We start from the raw sequence: 24,602 nt of genomic DNA on the forward strand, positions 1-24,602 counted from the left end.
ATTAACACTCGTGTATTAATACGCAAAACATAGATCTAAGATAATTTTGCGCTCGTTTTGCAGTCCCTTTAGGAAGTATTTTTGACATCATGTGAGTTAATGTGTTGGGGGTGGTGTTGGAGGTGTTTTTGTCGCTGTGATAATTAGTGGCGGGGGTGTTTAGGAGCGGCGGAGGGTTACAGGAAGAGGTGTGTGCGGCGGCGGCTGGCAGTGGGAAGATGGCGGTGTTCAGGCAGGTCTACAACCTGGTGTTCAAGAGAACTTCCACCTTCGCGCTGAGCATTGTGCTGGGCGCCATCTTATTCGAGAGGGTGTTCGACCAAGTCGGAGATACTGTGTTTGATCGCATCAATGAGGGGGTGAGCCTGAAATTTGGCGGGTGGTGGGTTTAAGGGGAGGTGACCGATAGGAGGGAGCGAGTTCACCTTCAGCTCTTTCCCAGTCGCTCAGCTGCACTCGGAACTGTCCTGGTGAAAGGTCACCGGCCTGAAACGTAAACTCTTGTTTCCCTCTCCTCTGATGCTGCCAGATTGCTGAATATTTCCAGCAGTTTCTGTTTTTATTTTAGGTTTCCAGCATTTGCTTTTGGCTTAATGACTCAATTCAGTGTGGAGGAAATTTTGCAGTTGCAGCCAGTGCCATGTAATGTGAGCGCCCACCTCTCAATCCTCAGCTGTTACCCCCTCGAAATACAGTGTCAGAAGAAATTGGGATTTATATTTTAAATTCTTACACAATAAACAATGTCACAGAACCTTCATCGGTTGTTACCAGTGGCAGTGACAAAGCTAGTTATTGTAGTTATCTAGTGGCTTTACTTAGACCTGAACATTGTGCATTCGTTAAGTCAAATGCCATCAGAGGTGCTCTTTCTCTTGTCCTGTATCGATCAGCAGTGCTTCTTAATTGCCTTTCTTGTGTTGTTAATAAGTCCCCGCCCCCAACAATCTCCATTGCTTTTTTATTTGTTCTTAGGATATGAAAAAGCTTGGTACCATCCAGGACAAAGCAGCCTGCTTGATTGCACCCTTCCCACCCCACCCACCCACAAACATTCACTCCCTCTTATCACCAAAGCACAGTGGCAGCAGTGTGTACCATTTACAAGATGCACTTACAGAAACTCTCAAAGCGTCCTCAGCGCCTTCCAAACCCATGACCACTAACATTTAGAAGGACAAGGGCAGCAGACAGATGGGAACACCACCACCTGGAAGTTCCCCTTCAAGCCAGTCACAATCCTGATGTGGAAATATATCGCTGTTCCTTCACTGTAGCTGGATCAAAATCCTGGAACTCCCAACTAACAGCACTGTGGGTGTACCTACATCACTTGGACTGCAGCGGTTCAAGAAGGCAGCTGACCACCTTCTCAAGGGCAGTTAGGGATGGGCAATAAATGCTGGCCTAGCTAGCAATACCCACATTCAATAAATGAATAAAAAAAGTGGGTACAGGCAAGACTGGATTTATTACCTCTATCCAGTTGCTCAGAGAAGGTGGGTCAGCCTTTGAACTGGTGTGGTTCTTGCAATTATGGTGCTCTCATAATGGTTTAGGGAATTTAGGGATCTATCTACTGTAATTTACCAGTTTCTTTGATTAAACCAGGCTTAGTTAAGACATTGTGGTTTTTCTTTCTCTCCCTACACTGACTTTTTTTGGGGGGAGGTGTGGGTGTTTCAGCCTTCATCACTTCAGATTTCCTGTTTGTCTTTTGGTTCATGCCTTTACTTATTGATTTTAACACTTGCTCTAAATTTCCTATAGATTGCCTATTTCTCTTGATCCCTGCTAACTATTCCTGATGTCATCACTGTTTTATTTTTCTCATGCTTACCTGTTTTAGCAATATTCAGAAACAGACATTATGCATTTAAGCCCCACTTCATGATCTCAGCGTCTGAAATAATTTGACACTCCAGTGCTGCACTGAAGTAGTGTCATGTTCAAAGAGGTGCTAATAAAGGTTAAACCAAGGCTCAATTGGCCTGTTCTGGTTTGGATATCTCGAGCAGATTCTCCTGGTATCCTGGCCAACGCTTCTTCCTCAACCAACACCATGAAAAGCACAGCTGGTTACTCATTTTTGTTATGGAATCTTGCTTTGTGCAAAGTGGCTAACATGTTTGCTTACCCTTGTACAATTATTTCATGAAGTGATTTTGAGATGGATCTAAACTACTACATAAAATTCAGTATGGAAAAAATATATTTGCCTCAAACTTCTGTTGTGTAATACCTGTATTCTATCTTAAATCACTGCTCTAATCATTTATTCTAAGCAGCCTTCTGTTGACTTCATGACATCGTTGACTGATGCAATGCCTTGTAAATCTACTATGTAGTTTATAAATTTCCATGTGTCATTGTTGTACCTAGTTCATGTTTATGTTGCAAAGCTGATGGTCAAATGAATGTTTTGCTTCAGTGAAAAATGAGGTGAGCTGATTTAGTGAAATAATGTTTTCTCTATTTGCAGAAACTCTGGAAACACATCGAACACAATTATGAGAAAAATGAAGAAGCATAAATAAAATTCCGTACTGCATGGTGTTTTCCATCTCCTGGAATATTGCTCCTGTTGAACAGCCCAGCATTACAATGCCATCCACCAGGACTATTAACTTTAACAGACTGTTGACAGATTATTTTGTCAATCCCTGAAAAATGGATTGTTACTGTATTTGAACTAATGCTGGGTCCGTTTGTTGAAAATGATTACTGAAAGATATAAATATCTAAAATTCAACAATTTTTCTGCCTTTAATCATTTTTGTCCATGCTGATCACTAAACGAAAGGCAAATTCAAAGGATTGCTTTTCTATTACATACTGTTTCCTCTTAATTCAAATTATTTGCTGATCCAGTTTTTTTTAGGATTTGAAATTTACATTGTTTAAATTATTGGATAATTTTTCTGGGGTTAGATTCATGTAGCCACATCATAAAAATAAATCAAAATTCTCCATCTCGGTAACTGGCTTAATACAACCCAAGTCATGTTCACCCATCTTTCCTGTGCGCACTGACCTACGTTGGTTCCTGGTTAAGCAAGGTCTCAATTTTAAAATTCTCATCCTTGTTTACAAATCACTCCCTGGCCCCATTTCTTCCTACTTCTGTAATCTCCTCTGGCCTCACAACTCCACAAGAACCCCTCTGTCACTTTTGGCCTCTTGAGCAATCCTGATTTTAATTGCTTTGCCATTAGCAGCTGTGTCTTTAGCAGCCTATGGTCTTAAGATCTGGAATTCCCTCCCTAAACCTTTCTACCTTTCCGTTTTAAGATACTCTTTAAGACGTACCTATTTGACCAAGCTTTAGGCAGTCATGCTTAATCTCCTTATGTGGCTTGGTGTCAAATTTTATTTCAACACTTTTAAAGCACTTTAGGATGTTTTATTCTGTTAAAGGCATTGTATAAATTTAAGTAGTGGCTTATTCTTCCCCGTCTTGTTTGTCAGCCACGTGCATAAAACGTCGCTATTTTTAATATAAGGCTTAAATAGCTTGTTACTTGTTTTCTTTTTTCATAGCTTGTCTTTAGGGCAGAGATGTGTGGTCTTGCTACGCTGAATGAAAGAGGGACCAATTGAGTTAGAGTAGCACCAGAATAGAAATTGAACTGTCATTGATCTGTGTAAGGAAACTATAGCTTTACTGGAAAATTTATGGACACAATTGAGAATCGTTAAGGAACCAGAATCCAGACATTAAAGAACTGCTAGACATGGGTAGAAAAGTTAAAACTTTCAGAAGTCTATAAATTGGAATTAATATTGCTGTGTCTATTCCCTTAATCTTAAAGATTTTTAATTTCAAGTTTTTACATATAAACAAATTGGAGCCAATAGTAAGTTTTATTTTAAATTGAAAATCAAGATAGCACCAAGATCCGTACTGCAGGATATCACCAAGTTTAAACATGTGAAAGTAAATTCTTCTGTCTTTTAAAATCAAGATTGGATGAGGATATGGTATACATGCAGTTAGCTGGACTGCGTTAAGTATTATTCAGTCTTGCTCACTGCCAAAACACCTCACCAGTAGAGGATGATAGAGAATATCCAAAACAACCTCCAGTTTCTTTTCTCCACCCCCAGTCATCACTTTAAACCCCTTTCCTAAGCCTTCTCCATTCTTGGAGCTCATAGACTTTTGTCAATTTTTGAAAACTAATACCCCCTTGTGCTAGTTCTGAGCCTGCATCTTTCCCTAGTTTCCTTTCACAACCTTGAACTCTTCCAAAAGTCTTCATAACTATTCTGCACTAAATCCCACCACTCACCTGATCTACAATGGCTCCTGGTCCAATGCAAAATTCCAATTGTTGTGTTTAAATCCCTTCATGGCCTTAGTCCTTACTATCTCTGTAACCTATGCCAGCTCTATAACCCTTAAATGTGTTTCTATTGTTGTGCAAACCCAGTTCATTCAACCCATCATTGGTGGCCATGGTTTCAGGTGTCAGATCTCTACGGCCTACGATTCCCTCCCAATAGCTCACTCTCCTCCCGTAAGGCACTCCTTAAAACCCACCCCTTTTTAGTCATATTTTCCATATCTCAAAAGTGAAATACTGCAGTTGCTGGCAATCTGAAATGGCATGATTGGGAGAGGGAATCAGTTAATGTTTCAGTCTAGTGACCTTTTACCAGAACTACAAGATACCACTACTACACTAGCTCATACCTTCTCCAATCCCAGTAGCCATCCTCCATTACCAGCACCTGCTGGCAAGAGAAAAAAAATCACTGGTTAAGACTTAAGTGCTTAATGTTAAGGTTAGAAGGCTGTAAATTACCTCAGAAAGATGAAATGTGTTCCTTGAGCTGGCATGAGCTTCATTGGAAAAGTGTAGGAGGCCGAGGTGGGAGTGGGATGGAGAATTAAAGTGGCAAGCAACTGGAAGCTCAGGATTATACTTGTGAAGTGTTTGGTTCCCCCAAATGTAGAGATAACTGCATTTAAGAGCAGTAAATACTGTTTAGTGAGTTGGGAAGAGTTATAAGTGAATTGCTCTTTTAATTGGAAGGAGCATTTGGGACCTTGAATGGGATGAAGAAAGAAGGGAAAGGGCAGGTGTTGCATCTCCTGTGCTTATAAGGGAAGATGCTGGAGGTGATTGTGAGTGGTCCCTTTGGAATGTTGAAAGCTGTGGGAAGAGGGAGCAGTGATGTGAAAAGTGGCATCACCAGAATAAATAGGACAGACATGGAGAAACAGAGTGGTATAGATTCCTCACAGAAAGCGAAGTATCATCGAGATAGTTGTGGGCTTGTAATAGATGATGGACTGCTTAGCCCCAGAAATGAAGATAGCTCAAGGAAGGAAAGGGAAGGGTTGGAGATAGGGATTAGAAGCAAAGTTGACAAAACTCCATTTCTCCTTTTGCCTGGCCTCCATTTTTGTTTGGTTATGTTTACTATAAAGAACTTGTGCTATTTTTCTACATTAAAGGTGATATACAAATGCCAGTAGTTTGGTTACAGTATCTGGAATAACTTGATTGAGGGTCAAAACCTGAAACATCAACTTGTCTATTTTCTCCAAGAATGCTGCCTGACTTACTGCAAATTTGAGAAGTTTTGGCTTCAGATTTCCAGCATCTGCAGTTAATTATTTTACTTCAGTGGCACAATTAGAGATTTTGAAAGTTAATTTATAACGATTAGTGTGACTTGCCTTTTACTGTGTACTGTGCCAAAGGAAAACCCGCAGACATACCAAGTCCACATGCAAGCACAGGGACAAAGTTACACTTTCAGGAAATTCTGCAGGTCTGTTAGTTATAGATTACATTTTTTTTAAATAAATACTAATTAGGAATGTTTCTAAAACCAAGGAACTTATCAGAGAAAGTATAATAAAAACTGAAAATGAATATCCTTAAGTGTAACCAATGACCACTCACCATCCTGACTTGGAAATATATCGCCATTCCTTCACTGTCGTTGGATCAAACTCCTGGAACTCCCTTCCTAACAGCACTGTGGGTGTACCTGCACCACATGGACTGCTGCGGCTCAAGAAGGCAGCTCATCACCACCTTCTGAAGGGCAGCTAGGAGTGGGTAATAAATGCTAGCCCAGCCAGCCAAGTTCACATCCCGTGAATTAATAAAAAAAAAATTCTTAATCTTGAAAATATTTGTTTGCAGCAGGAAGTCCTGCTTCTCAATTATCCTGAGTCGATAGTTATTACAAAGTGCTGTTCATTCCTATTGAGAAGTTAAAGATTTGAAATCCTTTGGTTTCCATAAAAACAAAAAGCTAAAAGCTACTGCGGATGCTGGAAATCCAAAACAAAAACAGAATTACCTGGAAAAACTCAGCAAGTCTGGCAGCATCGGCGGAGAAGAAATCAGTTAACGTTTCGAGCCTTCATGGCCCTTCGGCAGAACTGCCGAAGGGCCATGAAGGCTCGAAACGTTAACTGATTTCTTCTCCGCCGATGCTGCCAGACTTGCTGAGTTTTTCCAGGTAATTCTGTTTTTCCTTTGGTTTCCATGCCTGGCGCGGTGGTTAGCGCTGCTGCCTCACAGCTCCATGGACCTGGGTTCGATCCTGATCTCAGATGTTGTCTGTGTGGAGTTTGCACGTTCTCCCCGTGTCTGCGTAGGTTTCCGCTGGGTGCTCCAATTTCCTCCTACCGTCCAAAGATGTGCTGGTCAGATGATTGGCTACAGTAAATTGTCCCTCAGTCTGTGATTCTGTGTATGCGCATGTGTGTGCCCTGTGATGGACTGGTGTCCTGTCCTGGGTGTACCCTGCCTAGTGCCCATTGCCTGTCAGGACAGACTCCAACTCCCCGCGATCCTGATTTGGATGAAGCGGTTCTGGAAAAGTGAGTGAGAGTGGTTTCCATGCCCATCTTTCCCACAACCCCATGTCGGAATCCCTCCAATCATATTTCAATCCCTGTCACAGTTCCCAAATACCTCAAAGCTACAAATGACATCCTGACAACACTAAACTATTCCTCCTCATCCTTCTTCTCCACCTGCCTTTGACATGGTTGACCAGTCTGCCAACACTCTCCACCATCATCCAGTTGGGTGGAGCTTCATTTTCCTGGTGCCATTCTTATCTATGTAGCCAGAGAATCACCTGCAATGGCTTTTCTTCCCCCTCCTGCTTCTCATCTACATGCTTCCCCATGGTGACTTCATCCAAAACCAGAACATCTATTTCCACATGTATGTTGATGGCACCCAGCTGTACCTCGCCACTACCTCTCGACCCCTGCACTGAATTGTCTGACTGCTTGCCCGATATCCAGTACATTCCTCAAATTACATATTGGGAAGAACAAAGCCATCATATTCAGTATTCACCACAACCTCCGTTCCCTTGCCACCAGCTCCATCACTCTTCCTAGTAACTGTCTGAAACTTAACCAGATTGTTCACCACCTTCCTGGCGTATTTGGCCTCGAGGAGCTTTCGACCGCCTATCCACACCATCACTAGGATCCCATAAGTCTATGTTCATAATATCACCCAACTTTGCCCCTGTCTCAGTTCATCTGCTGCTGAAACTCCCGTCCATGCTTTTACCTCTAAACTTGACTATTCCAATGCATTTCCATCTTCCACGCCCTCCATAAATTTAAGCTGATCCAAAACATTTGCTGTGCTCTGATTTATGTTAGCTCCCAGTTGAGTAATGCTTCAATTTTAAAACTCTAATCCTTGTTTACAAATCTCTCCATGGTTTCAACCCTCGCCATATGAGGCTCTCGCACTTGCGAGATGTTTGTGCTGTACCAATTCTAGCCTCTTGTAAATACCTGATTTTAATCGCTCCACCAACAGTGGCTATATCTTGCCAACACCGTAATTCTGCAAGTTCCTCCCTAACCCCCTCTAACCTGCTTTAAGATGCTCCTTAAAATCTATCTCTTTGACCAGTTTTGGTCATCTGCCTTGATCTCTCTTTATGCAGATCAGTGTCAAATTTTATTTGCTCCTGTGAAGCAGGTTTGGCTGTTTTACCACATTAAAGGTGCTTTATAAATATAAGCTGATCATCTGATACTCATACATACTAATGTGAACAGGGTGAGATGAGAGTGACTGCCCTTGACATCAAGGCAGCATTTGACTAAGTGTGGCATCAAGGAGCCCTTGCAAAACTGAAGTCAATGGGAATCATGGCAAAAACTGGTCTGCTGGTTGGAGTCATACATAGCACAAAGGAAGATGGTTGTGGACATCACTGCAGGAATTTCTCAGCTGCTTCATCAATGACCTTCTTTCCATCATAAGATCAGAAGTCAGGTTGTTTGCTGATGATTGCACATTGTTCAACACCATTTATGACTCCTCAGATACTGAAACAGTCCATGTCCAAATGCAGCAAGACCTGGACAATATCCAGACTTGGGCTGACGAAAGGCAAGTAACATTCATGCCACACAAGTGCCAGGCAATGACCTCCAACAAGAGAGAATCTAACCATCGCTCCTTGACATTCAATGGCATTAACATCGCTGAATCTTCCACTATCAACATCCCAGGATTACCGTTGACCAGGAACTGAACTGGGCTGTAGCTACAAGTGCAGGTCAGAGGCTAAGAGTCCTGTGGCGAGTAACTCACCTCTTGATTCCCCAAAGACTGTCCACCATCTACAAAACACAAGTCAGGAGTGTGATGGAATACTCTCCCTACTTGCCTGGATGAGTCCACCTCCAACAACATGTAAGAAGCTTGACAAAGCATCCTGCTTGATTGACACCCCTTCCACAAACATTCACTCCCTCCACCACCACCAAGTATAGCAGTGTGTACTAGCTACAAGATGCACTGCAGAAACTCACCAAGACTCCTTAGACAGCATCTTCCAAACGCATGACCGCTAACATCTAGAAGGACAAGGGTAGCCACATACATGGGAACACCACCACCTGGAAGTTTCCCTCCAGGCCACTCACCATTCTAACTTGGAAATATAATCGCTATTCCTTCACTCTCGCTGGGTCAAAATCCTGGAACTCTCTCCCTAACTGCACTGTGGATGTACCCACACCACAGGGACTGCAGCAGTTCAAGAAGGCAGCTCACCACCAGCAACCCAAGGGCAATTATAGATGGACAATAAGTACTGGCCTAGGCAGTGACACCTACATCCTGTAAATGAATAAAAAGATACAGCTTGCTTTCAACAAACTATTCCTGCAATTGTTTCACCATTGTTGTTTTTCTACATCATGCTGAGCATTCTTCCCTTTGACATCAGTCTGCATTTTTCTTCTGTCCAATTTCTGTATCCCATCTTTTTCTATATTTGTAACATATGAAAATCAAAATTTACAAATTTTAAACTGTATGGTAGTTGTTTTTGACATTTCAAGTAGAAATGGTTCTGTAGAAATCAAACCTGAATAACAGATTTAGTTAGGTTAACAGCGTGATTGAATCTTAACTGGTCTCTGAATAGACCCAGCAGGCCACTCAGTTGTATCAGGACATTTAGGGATGGGCAATAAATGTCAGCCTTGTCAACGATGGAACTGAAAAAAAGGTAAGACTACTGCACACTGATTGATGGCTCAGTCTTTATTTGAAAATTATTGTTGAGAGCATTTATATTAGATATTTTCAATTACTGTACTCAAATTGGTCTTAATTACGAGTGGATTGTATAAATATCCATGGTAATTCCAAACCACAGCAAAGGAATCAGATTGTGCAAAACAAGCAATAGTGCACTGAGTAATAGTGAGCGTGCCTGATGCTGATGTGGCATTGATGGCAAGAGTTAAGAATTATGAACTTTCCATATTATCCACAGTCTGCTTGCTGAAACTATCCCCACAAATGTAGAGAAAATCTATTTCAACTCTCATTTCATTCTTGCTTCAACATCCCCATCATGTTTTCAGTACAGTCATTGATGTGCAAACGTACTCGGCCATGTATCTGTAGGGTGCAAATCTGCACCTATTGTATCTCCCCTAAGCCTTGTTATTACGGAAGGCATTAAAAAATTTTCCGTAGGCCAGATACCCAGCCTATTGACCAAAGTCTAATAATGCCGATTCAATATCCAGCACCAATGAAATATCCAAAAGCAGGATGTAAGGAAACATTTTTGGGCTGTGAAATGCTGTATGATATTAAATAAACCCAAAGAATTCCAATTTTTTTTCTTTAAAATAAAGTTTCCATTGATTCAACTGCTAGATTTTACAGTGGTCTGCAAAAATGTTCGGGGGTGTTAAGTATAGGTTTGGGTTTTATCAATTACAGATAGCTTCCAACAAATAAGCAGAAAACATTGTAACATTAAGCAACTCCTTTTAAGTATCAGTAAATATACAAAAAAAAGATTACCTCAGTAATACAATAGCTGATATTCTTACTGTATCACTATGTTCATTTGATTCTAGTTTTGACTGTCACTCAAACTGCAACCCCAGAGAAGATAAATTTGTCAGTTGACATGACTGAGATTATGAGGCAAAATACTTGAGAGATTGAACACTTTGTCCTGAGGAGAAAAATGAATACATGCCTTGCTGTGCAATATGTTCCGGTATTATTGCTTGAGAAAGAAAATCTTGGAAAATGAGAGCCCAATTTATTAGCTAAAAAGTGGCCACTGGTGGCAAGCAAGTTTGTGAACTAATTCCAAGGTGGTGAAGGGAAAAACGTTTAAAAAAAATTCAAGATGGAATCATTCCTTTATTCCGCTTCCTATCTGCAAGTGATCGACGATTATGATTAGCTCGAAGGGATTTATTGGCCTCTTTCTTTCTTCTCTCTATTAGGGTTTCTTTTGTTTGTCCCTGGCCTTTAGTATTCCCTAAAGGAGCAGTGTTGTCATGTTTGAATCTGGAAAACAATATATATAAAAATACTTAGAAAGCAGTGTTAAACAAGTTAAACAATTCCTATGCATCTTTCAGAGAAATCAACCATACTTAAAAAGATCACAATTGAGTAATTTTGGGAAGAAGAGGAGAAAATGTGGGAATGAGCTGGATTTCTAATGCACTTAGAGTGCTAAAATATGGATTTCTACATGAATTTCCTAAATACTAGTTCCTAAATCCAGACTTCTCATCAACAATGTGAATGCAAAGTAGGGATCAAATGCTCCCTATAGGGAGAGAGATACAATTTCCATTTACATCACACTTATAAGGAATTACAAGAATTAAAAAGGGAATGTCACAACTAGGGATTTTTAGGTTTTTTACTTAGGGAGTTAGGGTTAAGCTACACGTTCCTGATATCATCCCAGTTGCAGGAATTTTAAACATTAATTTTCAACGGTCTACCATCCTTCCTGTAGCCTTGACAGAGAGGCAGATGGATGTCCAAGGCAAAGAGACGATTGATATGTTAATAACCTCATGCAGGAGTTTAGAGCCAACAATGGAAGCCATTATTCATAATTACCTGGAATAATAGTTAGTTTGCTATCTTCTTTGACACCCAAATATTCACACAAGATGGTCGAAGAAACTAGGACGGATCACCCAGCATCGACCTAGGCAACAGAAACGACGACGACAATCTCAGCCCTGTCGACCCTGCAAAGTCCTCCTTACTAACATCTGGGGGCTAGTGCCAAAATTGGGAGAGCTGTCTCACAGACTAGTCAAACAACAGCCTGACATAGTCAGATAATGCCCCACACGCCACCCACCATCCCTGGGTATGTCCTGTCCCACTGGTAGGACAGACCCAGCAGATGGTGGCACAGTGGTATACAGTTGGGAGGGAGTTGCCCTGGGAGTTCTCAACATCGATTCTGGACCCCATGAAGTTTCATGGCATCAGGTCAAACACAAGCAAGGAAACCTCCTGCTGATTACCATGTACCGCCCTCCATCAGCTGATGAATCAGTGCTCCTCCATTGAACACCACTTGGAGGAAGCACTAAGGGTGGCAAGGAGACAGAATATACGCTGGGTGGGGGACGTCAATGTCCATCACCAAGAGTGGCTTGGTAGCACCGCTAATGGCTGAGCTGGCTGAATCCTAAATGACATAGCTGCTAGACTGGGTCTGTGGCAGGTGGTGAGGGAACCAATAAGAGGGAAAAACATACTTGACCTCATCCTCACCAAACTGCCTGCCACAGATGCAACTGTCCATGATAGTATCGGTAGGAGCGACCACCGCACATTGTGGAGATGAAGCCTTCGCATTGAGAATCCGCTCCATCGTGTTGTGTGGCACTACCACCGTGCTAAATGGGACAGATTTTGAACAGATCTAGCAACTCAAGACTGGGCATCCATGAGACACTATGGGCCATCAGCAGCAGCAGAATTGTTCTCGAACACAATCTGCAACCTCATGGCCCGGCATATCTTGCATTCTACCACTACCATCAAGCCAGGGGGGTCAATACTGGTTCAATGAAGAGTGCAGGGGGGCATGCCAGGAGCAGCACCAGGAATCCCTAAAAATGAGGTGTCAACCTGGTGAAGCTACAACACAGGACTACTTGCGTGCCAAACAGCATAAGCAGCAAGTGATAGACAGAGCTAAGCAATCCCACTACCAACGGATCAAATCTAAGCTCTATAGTTCTGCCACATCCAGCTGTGAATGGTGGTGGACAATTAAACAACTGTGGAGGCGGCTCCACAAATAGCCCCATCCTCAATGATGGGAGGAGCCCAGCACATCAGTGCAAAAGATAAGGCTGAAGCATTTGCTATAATCTTCAGCCAGAAGTACCAAGTGAATGATCCATCTCGGGCTCCTCCAGAGGTCCCCAGCATCACAGATGCCAGTCTTCAGCCAATTCAATTCACTCTATGTGATATCAAGAAAGGGCTGAAGGCACTGGATAATGACAATATTCCAGCACTAATACTGATGATTGTGCTCCAGAACTTGCCACGCCCCTAGCCAAGCTGTTCCAGTACAGCTACAACACTGGCATCTACCTGGCTATGTGGAAAATTGTCCAGGCATGTCCTGTACACAAAGAGAAGGACAAATCCAACCCGGCCAATTACCGCCCCATCTACTCTCGATCGGTAGTAATGGAAGGCGTCATCAACAGTGCTATCAAGCGGCACTTGCTTAGCAACCATCTGCTCACTGTCGCCCAAATTGGGTCCCACCAGGGCCACTCAGCTCCTGACCTCATTACAGCCTTGGTTCAAACATGGACAAAAGAACTGGACTCCTGAGGTAAGGTGAGAGTGACTGCCCTTGACATCAAGGCCGCATTTAACCGGGTGTGGCATCAAGGAAACCTAGCAAAACTAGAGTCAATGGGAATCAGGGGAAACTCTCCGCTGGTTGGAGTCATACCTAGCACAAAGGAAGATGGTCGTAGCTGTTGGAAGTCAAGTCATCTCAGCTCCAGGACGTCACTGCAGGAGTTTCTGAAGGTAGTGTCCTCGGCCCAACCATCTTCAGCTGCTTCATCAATGACCTTCCTTCCATCATAAGGTCAGAAGTTGGGATGCTGGCTGATGATTGCACAATGTTCAGCCCATTCGTGACTCCTCAGATACTGAAGCAGTCCATGTCCAAATCCAGGCTTGGGTTGACAAGTAGCAAGTAACATTCACGCCACACAAGCACCAGGCAATGACCATCTCCAACAAGAGAGAAACCAACCATCACCCTTTGATGTTCAATGGCATTACCATCACCGAATCCCCCACTATCAGCATCTTGGGGGTTACCATTAACCAGAAACTGAGCTAGCCATATAAATACCGTGGCTACAAGAGGGAGCGGAATGGCTGTCTAAAGAGGAGTGGAGTTGACCTCAGAAGGAGCTGGTTCTCACCCAGGCACTCGGCGGTGCTGGAATTTGAAAGAAGTGACATCAGGACAAGGGAGAGAGCTGATTGGTAGTTAGTGGGTAAGTGTTTTTTTTTCCACTTTAAAGTAACATTACAGAAGGTAAGAGTCTCAGCATTTGTTTTGTTTTAAGAAAAACTAAATAGTTTTCCATTTGGCTTAACTTTAAGGAAGTAGTCTTTTAATTAAAACAAACAAGAAGTATGGCAAGGGAGCTCAGTCCCGTGTGTTGTACGGCCTGCAGCATGTGGGAATTCTTAGACACTCCTTACAGTCTGGATGACCACATGTGCAGGAAGTGCCACCAGCTTGACCAGCTTGAGCTGGTTTCAGAGCTTGAGTGCCAGCTGGAGACACAGCAGGGCATCCGCGAGGCTGAGGGTTATGTGGATAGCACATTTTTAGATGTGGTCACTGCAGCTTAAGGAAGTGCAGACAGAGGGGGAATGGGTGACCACCAGTCAGAAGAAGGGAGGCAGGCGGGAAAGCCCCGGAGTGCATCTCACTCAAGAACCATTTTTCTGTCTTGGAAAACGGTGAGGGTGAAGGCTCTTCTGGAGAGTGCAGCCAGAGCCAAGTTCACGGCACTGTGGGTGGCTCAGCTGCACAAGGGGTGAGGAGTAAGAATGCAAGAGCAATAGTGGTAGGAGACTCAATAGTGAGGGGTGCAGACGGGCACTTCTGCAGCCATAGACGTGACTCCAGAATGTTGTATTGCCTCCCTGGAGCCAGGGTCAAGGGTGTCACAGAACAGCTGCAGGGGGAGGGTGAACAGTCAGAGGTCACGTTTCACATTGGTACCAATGACATAGGTAGAAAGAGGGATGAGGTCCTGAAACAAGAATTTAGAGAGCTAGGTAGCAGATTAAAAAGCAGGACCTCAAAGGCTGTAATCTCTGGATTACTTCCTGTGCCACGTGCTAGTGAGTATAGGGATAGGAGGATAGAGAGGATGGATGTGTGGCTGAAGAGATGGTGCAGGAGGGAGGGCTTTAGTTTCCTGGATCACTGGGTCTGTTTCTGGTGAAGGTGGGGCCTGTACAAATTGGATGGGTTGCACCTGAACCAGAACGGGACCAACAGCCTTTGCGGGGAGGTTTGCTAGTGCTGTTGTTGGGTGGGGGAGGCGGTGTTTAAACTAATTTGGCAGCGGGGTGGGATACAGAAAGGAGGTACAGTAGGGGTTGATGCACAACCAAATATAGAAGAGAAACTAAGTCAGTCTGGAAGGCAGAGCAAATGTAGACCTGTTAAGGCACAAGGGAATAATGCAAGGCTGGATTGCATCTATTTTAACACAAGGAGTCTTACAAGTAAGACAGATGAATTGAGGGTGTTGATTAACACATGGGAATATGATATTGTAGCTATCACAGAGACATGGTTGAGGGAAGGGCAGGACTGGCAGCTCAATATTCCGGAGTATAGAATCTTTAGGCTTGACACAGGGCAGGAGGAGTGTAAAAGAGGAGGTGGCATTGCACTATTGATCAAGGAGATCAAAAAGTCAATTACTGCAGTAAGGAGGGATGGTATCTTAGAAGGTTCCTCAAATGAGGCCATCTGGGTAGAACCAGAAACAAAAAGGGGGCAGTCACTTTGCTGGGAGGTACTGTAGGCCTCCAAACAGTCAGCAGGAGATAAAGGAGCAGATATGTAGGCAAGTCTCAGAGAAATGTAAAAAAAAATAGGGTAATAATAGTAGGGGATTTCAACTTCACCAGTATTAACTGGGATAGTCTTAATGTGAAAGACTTAGAGGAGACGAAATTCTTAAAGTGCATCCAGGAGAACATTTTGAACCAGCACGTAGAAAGTCCTACAAGAGAAGGGGCGGTACTGCACCTAATCTTAGGGAATGAAGCCGGGCAAGTGGTGAAAGTGTCAGTGGGGGAGCATTTTGGGGATAATGACCATAACTCTAAGATTTAAGGTAGTTTTGGAAAAGGACAAAGATGGACTGAAATAAAGGTCCTGAATTGGTGGAAGACTGATTTCAATATGATAAGACGGGATCTGGCCAAAGTGGACTGGGAGCAGAGCTACATGAAAAATCTACATCAGACTAGTGGGAGTCATTCAAAAGGAAATAGTGAGAGTTCAGGGCTAACATGTTCCCATAAATGTGAAGGGTAGGATCAACAAGTCCAGGGAACCCTGGATGTCAAGGGATATAGACGATTGGATAAGGAAAAAAAGGTTCATGGCAAATACAGAGGGCTGAAAATAACGGAAGCTCTAGGAGTATAGAAAGTGTAGGGGGGGTACTTAAAAAACTAATTAGGAGAGCGAAGAAGGGGCATGAAAAAATACTGGCTGGTAAGATAAAGGAAAATCTCAAGGCATTTTATAAATATATTAAGGGCAAGAGGATAACCAGGGAAAAAGTAGGGCCAATTAGGGACCAAAATGGCAATCTGTGCATGGAGCCAGAGGACTTGGGGTGAGGTTTTAAATGATTACATTTCATCTGTGTTCACTATGGAGAAGGACAATGTAGGTGTAGAAATCAGGGAGGGGGACTGTGATATACTTGAACAAATTAGCATTGAAAGGGAGGAGGTATTAGCGGTTTTAGCAGATTTAAAAGTGGATTAATTCCCCAAGCCCAGATGAAATGCAATCCAGGCTATGTGAAGCAAGGGAAGAGATTACAGGGGCTCTGACATGAATTTTCAAACCCTCTCTGGCCACAGGAGAAGTGCCAGAGGTGCCAGAGGAGGACAGCGAATGTGGTACCATTATTCAAGAAGGGCAGTTAGGGATAAACCAGGTAATTACAGGCCTGTGAGTCTAACATCAGTGGTAGGGAGACTATTGGAAAAAATTCTGAGGACAGAATTACTCCCCACTTGGAGAGGCAGGGGTTAATCAGGGATAGTCAGCATGGCTTTGTCAGGGATAGATCATGTCTAACAAATTTGATTGAATTTTGAGAGAACGTGACTAGCTATGTAGATGAGGGTAGTGCAGTTGATGTAGTGTACATGGTCTTCAGTAAGGCTTTTAACAAGGTCCCGCATGGGAGAGTGGTTAAGAAGGTAAGAGCCCACGGGATCCAGGGCAACTTGACAAATTGGATCCAAAATTGGCTTAGTGGCAGGAGGCAGAGGGTGATGGTCAAAGGTTGTTTTCACAATTGGAAGCCTGTGATGAGTGGTGTACCACAGGGATTGGTGCTGGGACCCCTGCTGTTTGTAGCGTACGTTAATGATTTAGACGTGAATATAGGAGGTATGATCAGTAGGTTCACAGATGACACGAAAATTGGTGGTATTGTAAATAGTGAGGAAGAAAGCCTTAGATGACAGCATGATATAGATGGGCTGGTAAGATTGACAGAGCAATGGCAAATGGAATTTAATCCTGAGAAGTGTGAGGTGATGCATTTTGGGAAGACTAACACAGCAAGGAAATACACAATGAATGATAGGACCCTAGGAAGTACAGAGGATCAGAGGGACCTTGGTGTACATGTCCATAGATCCCTGAAGGCAGAAGCACAGGTAGATAAAGTGGTTAAGAAGGCATATGGGATACTTGCCTTTATTAGCCGAGGCATAGCATATAAGAGCAGAGAGGTTATGTTGGAGCTGTATAAGACACTAGTTAGGCCACAGCTGGAGTAGTGTGCACATTCTGGTCACCACACCATAGGAAGGATGTGATTGCACTGGAGAGGGTGCAGAGGAAATTCACCAGGATGTTGCCTGGGCTGGAGCATTTCAGCTATGAAGAGAGACTGGATAGGATAGGGTTGTTTTCCTTAGAGCAGAGAAGGCTGAGGGGGGACTTGATAGAGGTATATAAAATTATGAGGGACATAGATAGGAAGAAACTTTTCCCCTTAGCGGAGGTGTCAATAACCAGGGGGCACAGATTTAAGGTAAGGGGCAGGAAGTTTAGAGGGGATTTGAAGAAATATTTTTCCACCTAGAGGGCGGTTGGAATCTGGAACACACTGCCTGAAGGGGTGGTAGAGGCAGGAACCCTCACAACATTTAAGAAGTATTTAGATGAGCACTTGAAACGTCATAGCATACAGGGCTATGGGCCAAGTGCTGGAAAATGGGATTAGAATAGACAGGTGCTTGATGGCTGGCACAGACATGATGGGCCAAAGAGCTTGTTTCTGTGCTGTATAACTCTATGACTCTAAGAGCAGATCAGAGGCTAGGAATCCTACGACAAGTAACGCACCTCCTGACTCCCCAAGGCCTATCCATCATCTACAAGGTACAAGTCAGGAGTGTGATGGAATATTCCCCACTTGCCTGGATGAGTGGAGCTCCCACAACATTCAAAAAGCTTGGCACCGTCCAGAACAAAGAAGCCTGCTTGATTGGCACTACATCCAGAAACATTCACTCCCTCCATCACTGATGCACAGCAGCAGCAGTGTGTAACTGCACTGCAGGAATTCACCAAGGCACCTTCAACAGCACCTTCCAAACACACGACCACTACCATCTCGAAGGACAAGGGCAGCAGATAGATGGGAACACCACCACCTGGAAGTTCTTCTCCAAGTCACTCAACATCCTGACTTGGAAATATATCGCCATTCCTTCACTGTCGCTGGGTCAAAATCCTGGATTTCCCTTCCTAACAGCACTGTGAGTGTACCTACAACACATGGACTGCAGCGATTCAAGAAGGCAGCTCACCACCACCTTCTCAAGGGCATTTAGGGATGGGCAATAAATGTTGGCTCAGCCAGCGAAGCCCGGATCCCATGAATGAATTTTAAAAAACAGCATGAGTTAGTGTGGTAGCAATCCAATCTTGAGAGGGAGGGAGATAGCCAGTTGCATTAGCATCCAACTTCAGACCAGGGAGAACAATGACAGGAATCTTAAGTAGTTTTTCATTATTACTAAGTGATCTAAATGTTCAACAGATTATTTGTGAACAGGACTGGGATTTGAGTACCCACCAAAACAAATTATATTTTCTGCATCAGGTTTAAAAGTCAAAGCAACAGGGACTTAGTTTGTAAGTGAAACAAACTGTAGAATTAGTCATTGTCACCAGAGGATACACAAAGAAATCATTTTAACGAAGCATTTGAATGATATGCAATATTTTTCTTCGCTGAGTAACATATTGAAAGTAATTACAAATCTGATTTAAACATGATAAGATTTAAACATAAAATAATTGCAGTTGTTCTTACTTGTAAGTTGAGATCACAGTTTAGGCCAGAGAAGTTTATTTGGCTATAAGATATGAAATAGCAAAATGGCAGAGGGAGAGTGGCAGAAACCTGAAGCTTGTTTTAGCTATGCTCTGGTTTGATCTAAAATTATTATTTTTTTTAAAGTGCATCAGAATCTTGTAGTTGTGTGTGAAGTTTTGTGTCTAAATAAAGATGGTTAAAGAAAGAATAATCAAGAACTATGGCAGACAAACTCACAGCTGAAATTGATACGAACAAGGAACAGGAGTTTGGCTATTCAGTCTCTTGAGCCTGCTCCACCATTTAATAAGATCACAACTGATCTGATAGTAACCTGAAATCTGCATCCCACTCACCCCCGATAACCTATCACCCCCTTGCTTACCAAGAATCTATCCACCTCTGCCTTAAAAATATTCAAAGACTCTGCCACCTTATCAGGAAGAGAGTTTCAAAGACTCACAATCTTCTGAGTGAAAAATCTACATCTCATCTGTTTTAAATGGTTGATCCCTTATTTTTAAACTGTGACCCCTAGTTCTAGATTCTTCCACAAGAGGAAACATTCACACCACATCCACCCTGCCAAGACCTCTCAGGTTCTTATATATGTCGCCTCCTACTCTTCTAAGCTCCAGCGGATACAACCCTAGTCTGTCTAACCTTTCCTCACAAGACAACATACTCATTCCAGGTATTAGCCTGGTAAACCTTCTCTGAACTTCTTCCAACGCATTTACATCCTTAAATAAGGTGACCAATACTGTACACAGTACTCCAAATGTGGTCTCACTAGTGCACTGTACAACTAAATCATAACTTCCCTACTTTTATATTCAATTCCCCTCGCAATAAATGATGACATTCTATTAACTTTCCTAATTACTTGCTATACCTGCGTACGAGCCTTTTACGATTCATGCACTAAGACACCCAAGTCCCTCTGCACCTCAGAGCTCTGCAATCTCTCACCATTTAGATAATATGTTTCTCTTTTATTCTTCCTGCCAAAATGGACAATTTCCCAATTTCCTACATTATACTCCATTTGCCAGATTTTTGCCCACTCACCTAAGCTATCTATACCTTTTGTTGTCTCCATATGTCCTCTTCACAACTTACAAAGATAAGTAGGAAAGTGTCATCAGCAAATTTGGCAACCATCCCTTCAATCCCTTCACCCAGGTCATTTATATAAATTGCAAACAGTTGTGATCCAAACACTGACCCCCGTGGCACACCACTCGTTACATCTTACCAACTCTCTGCTTCCTGTTAGCCAGCCAATCTTATATCCAATGCCAATATGTTACCCCCTTTTCCATGAACTTTTATTTTCCGCAATAACCTTTGATGTAGCACTTTATCCAATGCCTTCTGGAAATCTAAGTACAATCAATGTTACTTCTTCAAAAGACTCCAATAAGTTGGTTAAACACGATTTCCCTCTCACAAAACCATGTGCCTGATGACCTTCGGCTTATTTAAGTGCCCTGCTATAACTTAGAACCATAGTAAAGTTACAGCACAGGAGGCCATTTGGCCCATCTTGTCCATGCCTGCCCGAGGACACCCAGGTGTCCTTTCTAATCCCACCTTCCTGCTCCCAGCCCATAGCCCTGTATCTTACAACACTTAAGGTGCAGATCCAGGTACCTTTTAAAAGAGTTTAGAGTTTCTGCCTCTACCACCAACTTGGGCAGCGAATTCCAGACACCCACTACCCTCTGCGTAAAAAAGTTCTTCCTCATGTCCCTCCTACACCTTCTGCCACTTATCTTGAATCTATGTCCCCTGGTTCTAGAATTCTCCACCAAGGGAATCAATTTTATCCTGTCCACTCTATCTATTCCCCTCATAATTTTGTACACCTCAATCAAGTCACCTCTCAGCCTTCTTTATTCTAAGGAAAATAACCCCAACCTATCCAATCTCTCCTCGTAGCTACACTTTTCTAACCCTGGCAACATTCTTGTAAACCTCCTCTGCACTCTCTCCAGAGCTATTACGTCCTTCCTGTAATATGTTGACCAGAACTGCACACAATATTCCAGTTGTGGCCTCACCAGTGTTTTATACAATTCCAACATTATATCCTTACTTTTATATTCTATACCTCAGCCAATGAAGGAGAGCATTCCTTACGCCTTCTTTGCAACCTTGTCTACTTGAACTGCTGCCTTCAGGGACCTGTGTACTTGTACGCCAAGATCTCTCACTTCATCTACCCCTCTTAGTATATTCCCATTTATTGTGTAATCCCTGTAACTGTTTGACCTCCCTAAATGTATGACCTCACACTTCTCTATGTTAAAATCCATCTGCCACTTTACCACCCACTCCACCAACCCATCTATATCGTTTGAGATTATGGTTATCCTCTACATTATCCACTACTCGGCCAATCTTTGTGTCATCTGCAAATTTCCCAATCGTGCCCCCCACGTTCACGTCCAAATCGTTAATATATAACACAAACATCCAGGGTCCCAACACCGAGCCCTGTGGAACACCACTTGAGACAGCTTTCCATTCGCAAGGGCATTCATCAACCATTACCCTTTGTTTCCTGTTACAAAGCCAACATTTTATCCAGTTTGCCACATTACCCTGAATCCCATGGGCTTTTACTTTCCTGGCCAATCTGTCATGTGGGACCTTGTCAAATGCCTTGCTAAAATCCATGTACACAACATCCACTGCACTACCTTCATCAACCCTTCTTGTCACTTCCTCAAAGAATTCAATCAAATTTGTGAGGCAAGACCTTCCTTTAACAAATCCATGCTGACCATCCCTGACTGGCCCATGCCTTTCTACATGACAGTTAATCCTATCTCTCTGGATTGATTCTACTAATTTGCTCATCACCGATGTAAGACTAGCTGGCCTATAATTGTTTGGCATTTCCTTTGATCCCTTTTTAAACAATGGAACTACGTTTGCATTTCTCCAGTCCTCCAATACCTCCCCTGTATCTAGTGAAGATTGGAAAATCATCCTCAGAGCATCTGCTATCTCCTCCCTGACTTCCTTCAGCAGCCTCGGAAACAATCCATCTGGCCCTGGAGACTTATCAACTTTCAAGGATTTCAACCTTTCGAGTACTTCCTCTCTCTTTATGACTATCCTGTCCAATATCTCGCAGTGTTCCTCCTGGACTACTATATCTACATTCTCCCTTTCCTTTGTAAACACGGAGACAAAATATTCATTCAAAACCCTTCCCACAGCCTCTGCATCTACACACAAGTTTCCATTTTCATCTCTGATAGGTCCCACTTTTTCCTTAACTAACCTTTTAGCATTAATGTATTGGTAAAACATCTTTGGGTTATCTTTAATTTTACTTGCTAATCGTTTTCATGCCCTCTCTTTGATTTCCTTATTTTCTTTTTTACTTCGTCCCTGCACTTCCTATATTCGTCTAGGCTATCTGCAGCGCTTAGTTCTTTGTGCCTATCGTACGCTTTCTTTTTCTGTTTGATCTTCCCCTGTATTCCTCTAGACAACCAGGGGATCTAGATTTGGCAGTACCACTCTTATTTTTGTAGAGGACATGTCTACTTTGTACAATTAGGATCTCGCTTTTTAGTGCTTCCCACTGGTTTTCCACTGTTTTATCCTCCAGCAATGCTGTCCAGTCCACCTCAGCCAAGTCCCTTCTCATTTCTGCAAAATTTGCCTTCAAAGTTCAGGACTTTTACTCCTGCCTTATCTCTGTCCTTTTCCATGGTAATGCTAAATCTAACTTCTTTAATAATAGCTTCTAACATTTTCCCTAACATCCCCTAAACTTTTGTTTACACACTGTTCAGTTTCAAATCATTTATAAAATCATTCTTGTGGTATAGATTCTTACCCTCTTCTGGCATTGAAGGTAGCACGTCTTGCCTCTGCCCTTTCCCTTAGCAATGCTGGATCCTGTACAAACAGGTCCCTCTTTGGACCTTCCTCCTAGAAATCAGAACAATTTTATTACATTTTTCTATATTTTCAATAACAATAGAATATTTTTTACCTTCACAGAAATAGATCTTTGGTTGCTTGCTAGATAACTTTCATAAGCATTGTTAATTTTGAGACATTCTTCACAATGATTTTATTTGGAATAGAATTCTATGGAAGAACAAATGGCATGGATACATGGCTTGCTGTCTGATCTGTAATTATATTTGTGGTCAGCTTAGTGCTCATTTGTGCTTTTGCACTCAAATATGAGCACAATTTAGGCCAGGCATGTTTTAAGAATTATTGGTTTATAAATATTTCTGGATTTAATCCATTATTAGGTGCAGAGACATCGCAATATTGAATCAAGCCAAATACAGAAGTCTCTTCCCTCACCCAAATAATGTATATGGGATGGTAATAATAGATGACGATTCCTGGTAAAGGTACTGAAGGCACTTGGAGAAAGTTAGTATAATACTAATGTATTAGTATTAGTATAATAATCAAGTCTCTTTTTTTTTTACTTAAAAAGGTAAAAGCAAAGCTCTGATAAAAAAAGTGTTACATTTTCCTCTCCTCACAGATATTTGCTCTCTCAGAGAAGACTGCCATGAATGTGGTAGCTCTCAATTGAATTACTAATTTAACAAAATCAATGCGAATGATTATTGAACAGTTAACAGTTACACATATTTATGTTCTGATCGAAGTTAAAAAACACCTTTAAGATGAAAGGAATTTTTTCACATATATAGAATGGGAGAGATTTAAAGTGCATCTCAATTTAGCTGATTGGATGGAATTGAAGCAAAGATTAATCTGCATAATAGTGATTGTAAATAAAAGTGATTCTACTCATGAATAAAGTGATCTCATAATTGTGTAACAGGCTAATTAATTTTCTTAACTGTCTGCATGAAAGAGGAACAAGCCAGGAATAAACTGGATTTCAAACAATAGAATTTGCAAACAAATATTTTAAATGAATATTCATGCTTTCAAAGGATAAATAGAAGTACTACAAACATGATACTGTATAGTTTAACACTCAACATGTTAGGCTTCCCAAATAACCCACTGAATAACTTATGGGAATGAATGTGAAAGATGGTATGAGGCTTTGAATTAACCATCTCAAATTCACAACTGGTTCAAAATTGGACCTGATGCAATGCAAAGTAGAATGTCACAAAGATAAGAATTTTCCCACCCAGATGCATCCTCCTTTGGCTAAATATAAAACACAGTTTTTAAAAAAAATTGGCTTCCATGTATGTGCTAAATCCCAAATTATTAGATGTCACTGCTGTATATAATTTGGACTACCTTTGGTGCTTCCTCTCCAGATTCATCATCATCATCTTCCTCATCCTCCTCTTTTTGTCTCAGAATACGAGGGATTGTAAATGGTCTGGGAAAAACAGTGAAATACAGTATATCTGCAGCTGATAAAGGACCATTTTATTTATAAAATTAGTACAGTAAATGACACACATCCTCAATGCACTTGTCCATTTTTTTTAAAAATCATGTTCATCCAACCTATTTACTATGGAGAAGGTAAAGAACAACCCGCTGAACTAGTGTATCATAAAAGGGTGGTTCCTCGATTCCAGGAGCCTAATTTTAATTCAGCATAGATTTCTTTATTTTAAAAGTGCAACGAAGAAAATTA

The 24,602-nt window shown here is 42.1% G+C and overlaps 2 protein-coding genes across 3 annotated transcripts in view; one reads left to right on the forward strand and one right to left on the reverse strand.

Moving 5' to 3' along the window:
* Positions 1-175: 175 nt before the first annotated feature.
* LOC144687681 (cytochrome b-c1 complex subunit 9-like) lies at positions 176-2,757 on the forward strand. The gene is made up of 2 exons (XM_078554081.1): positions 176-359; positions 2,483-2,757. Exons 1-2 carry the CDS (start codon positions 219-221, stop codon positions 2,531-2,533), a joined length of 192 nt encoding a protein of 63 aa, XP_078410207.1. The 5' UTR covers positions 176-218; the 3' UTR covers positions 2,534-2,757.
* A 6,794-nt stretch (positions 2,758-9,551) lies between these two features.
* ascc2 (activating signal cointegrator 1 complex subunit 2) overlaps positions 9,552-24,602 on the reverse strand; it is a 61,920-nt gene continuing 46,869 nt past the window's right edge. For both annotated transcript variants that reach the window (XM_078554097.1, XM_078554096.1), the window contains 3 exons: positions 24,254-24,338; positions 22,836-22,930; positions 9,552-10,844 (listed from right to left, as the gene is read on the reverse strand). In XM_078554097.1, coding sequence (XP_078410223.1) covers positions 10,676-10,844; positions 22,836-22,930; positions 24,254-24,338 — 349 coding nt within the window. In that variant the 3' untranslated portion in view covers positions 9,552-10,675. The remainder of the gene's footprint in view (positions 10,845-22,835; positions 22,931-24,253; positions 24,339-24,602) is intronic.

This window comes from Cetorhinus maximus, chromosome 12 (genome assembly GCF_964194155.1).
Source record: "Cetorhinus maximus chromosome 12, sCetMax3.hap1.1, whole genome shotgun sequence".
NCBI classification, from domain to species: Eukaryota; Metazoa; Chordata; class Chondrichthyes; order Lamniformes; family Cetorhinidae; genus Cetorhinus; species Cetorhinus maximus.

Excerpts from the sequence above, each read along its gene's own strand:
- LOC144687681 (XM_078554081.1), top strand. The coding sequence starts at position 219 with ATGGCGGTGTTCAGGCAGGTCTACAACCTGGTGTTCAAGAGAACTTCC. Across the intron at positions 360-2,482 it reads TTGATCGCATCAATGAGGGG|AAACTCTGGAAACACATCGA; the intron begins GTGAGCCTGAAA and ends CTCTATTTGCAG.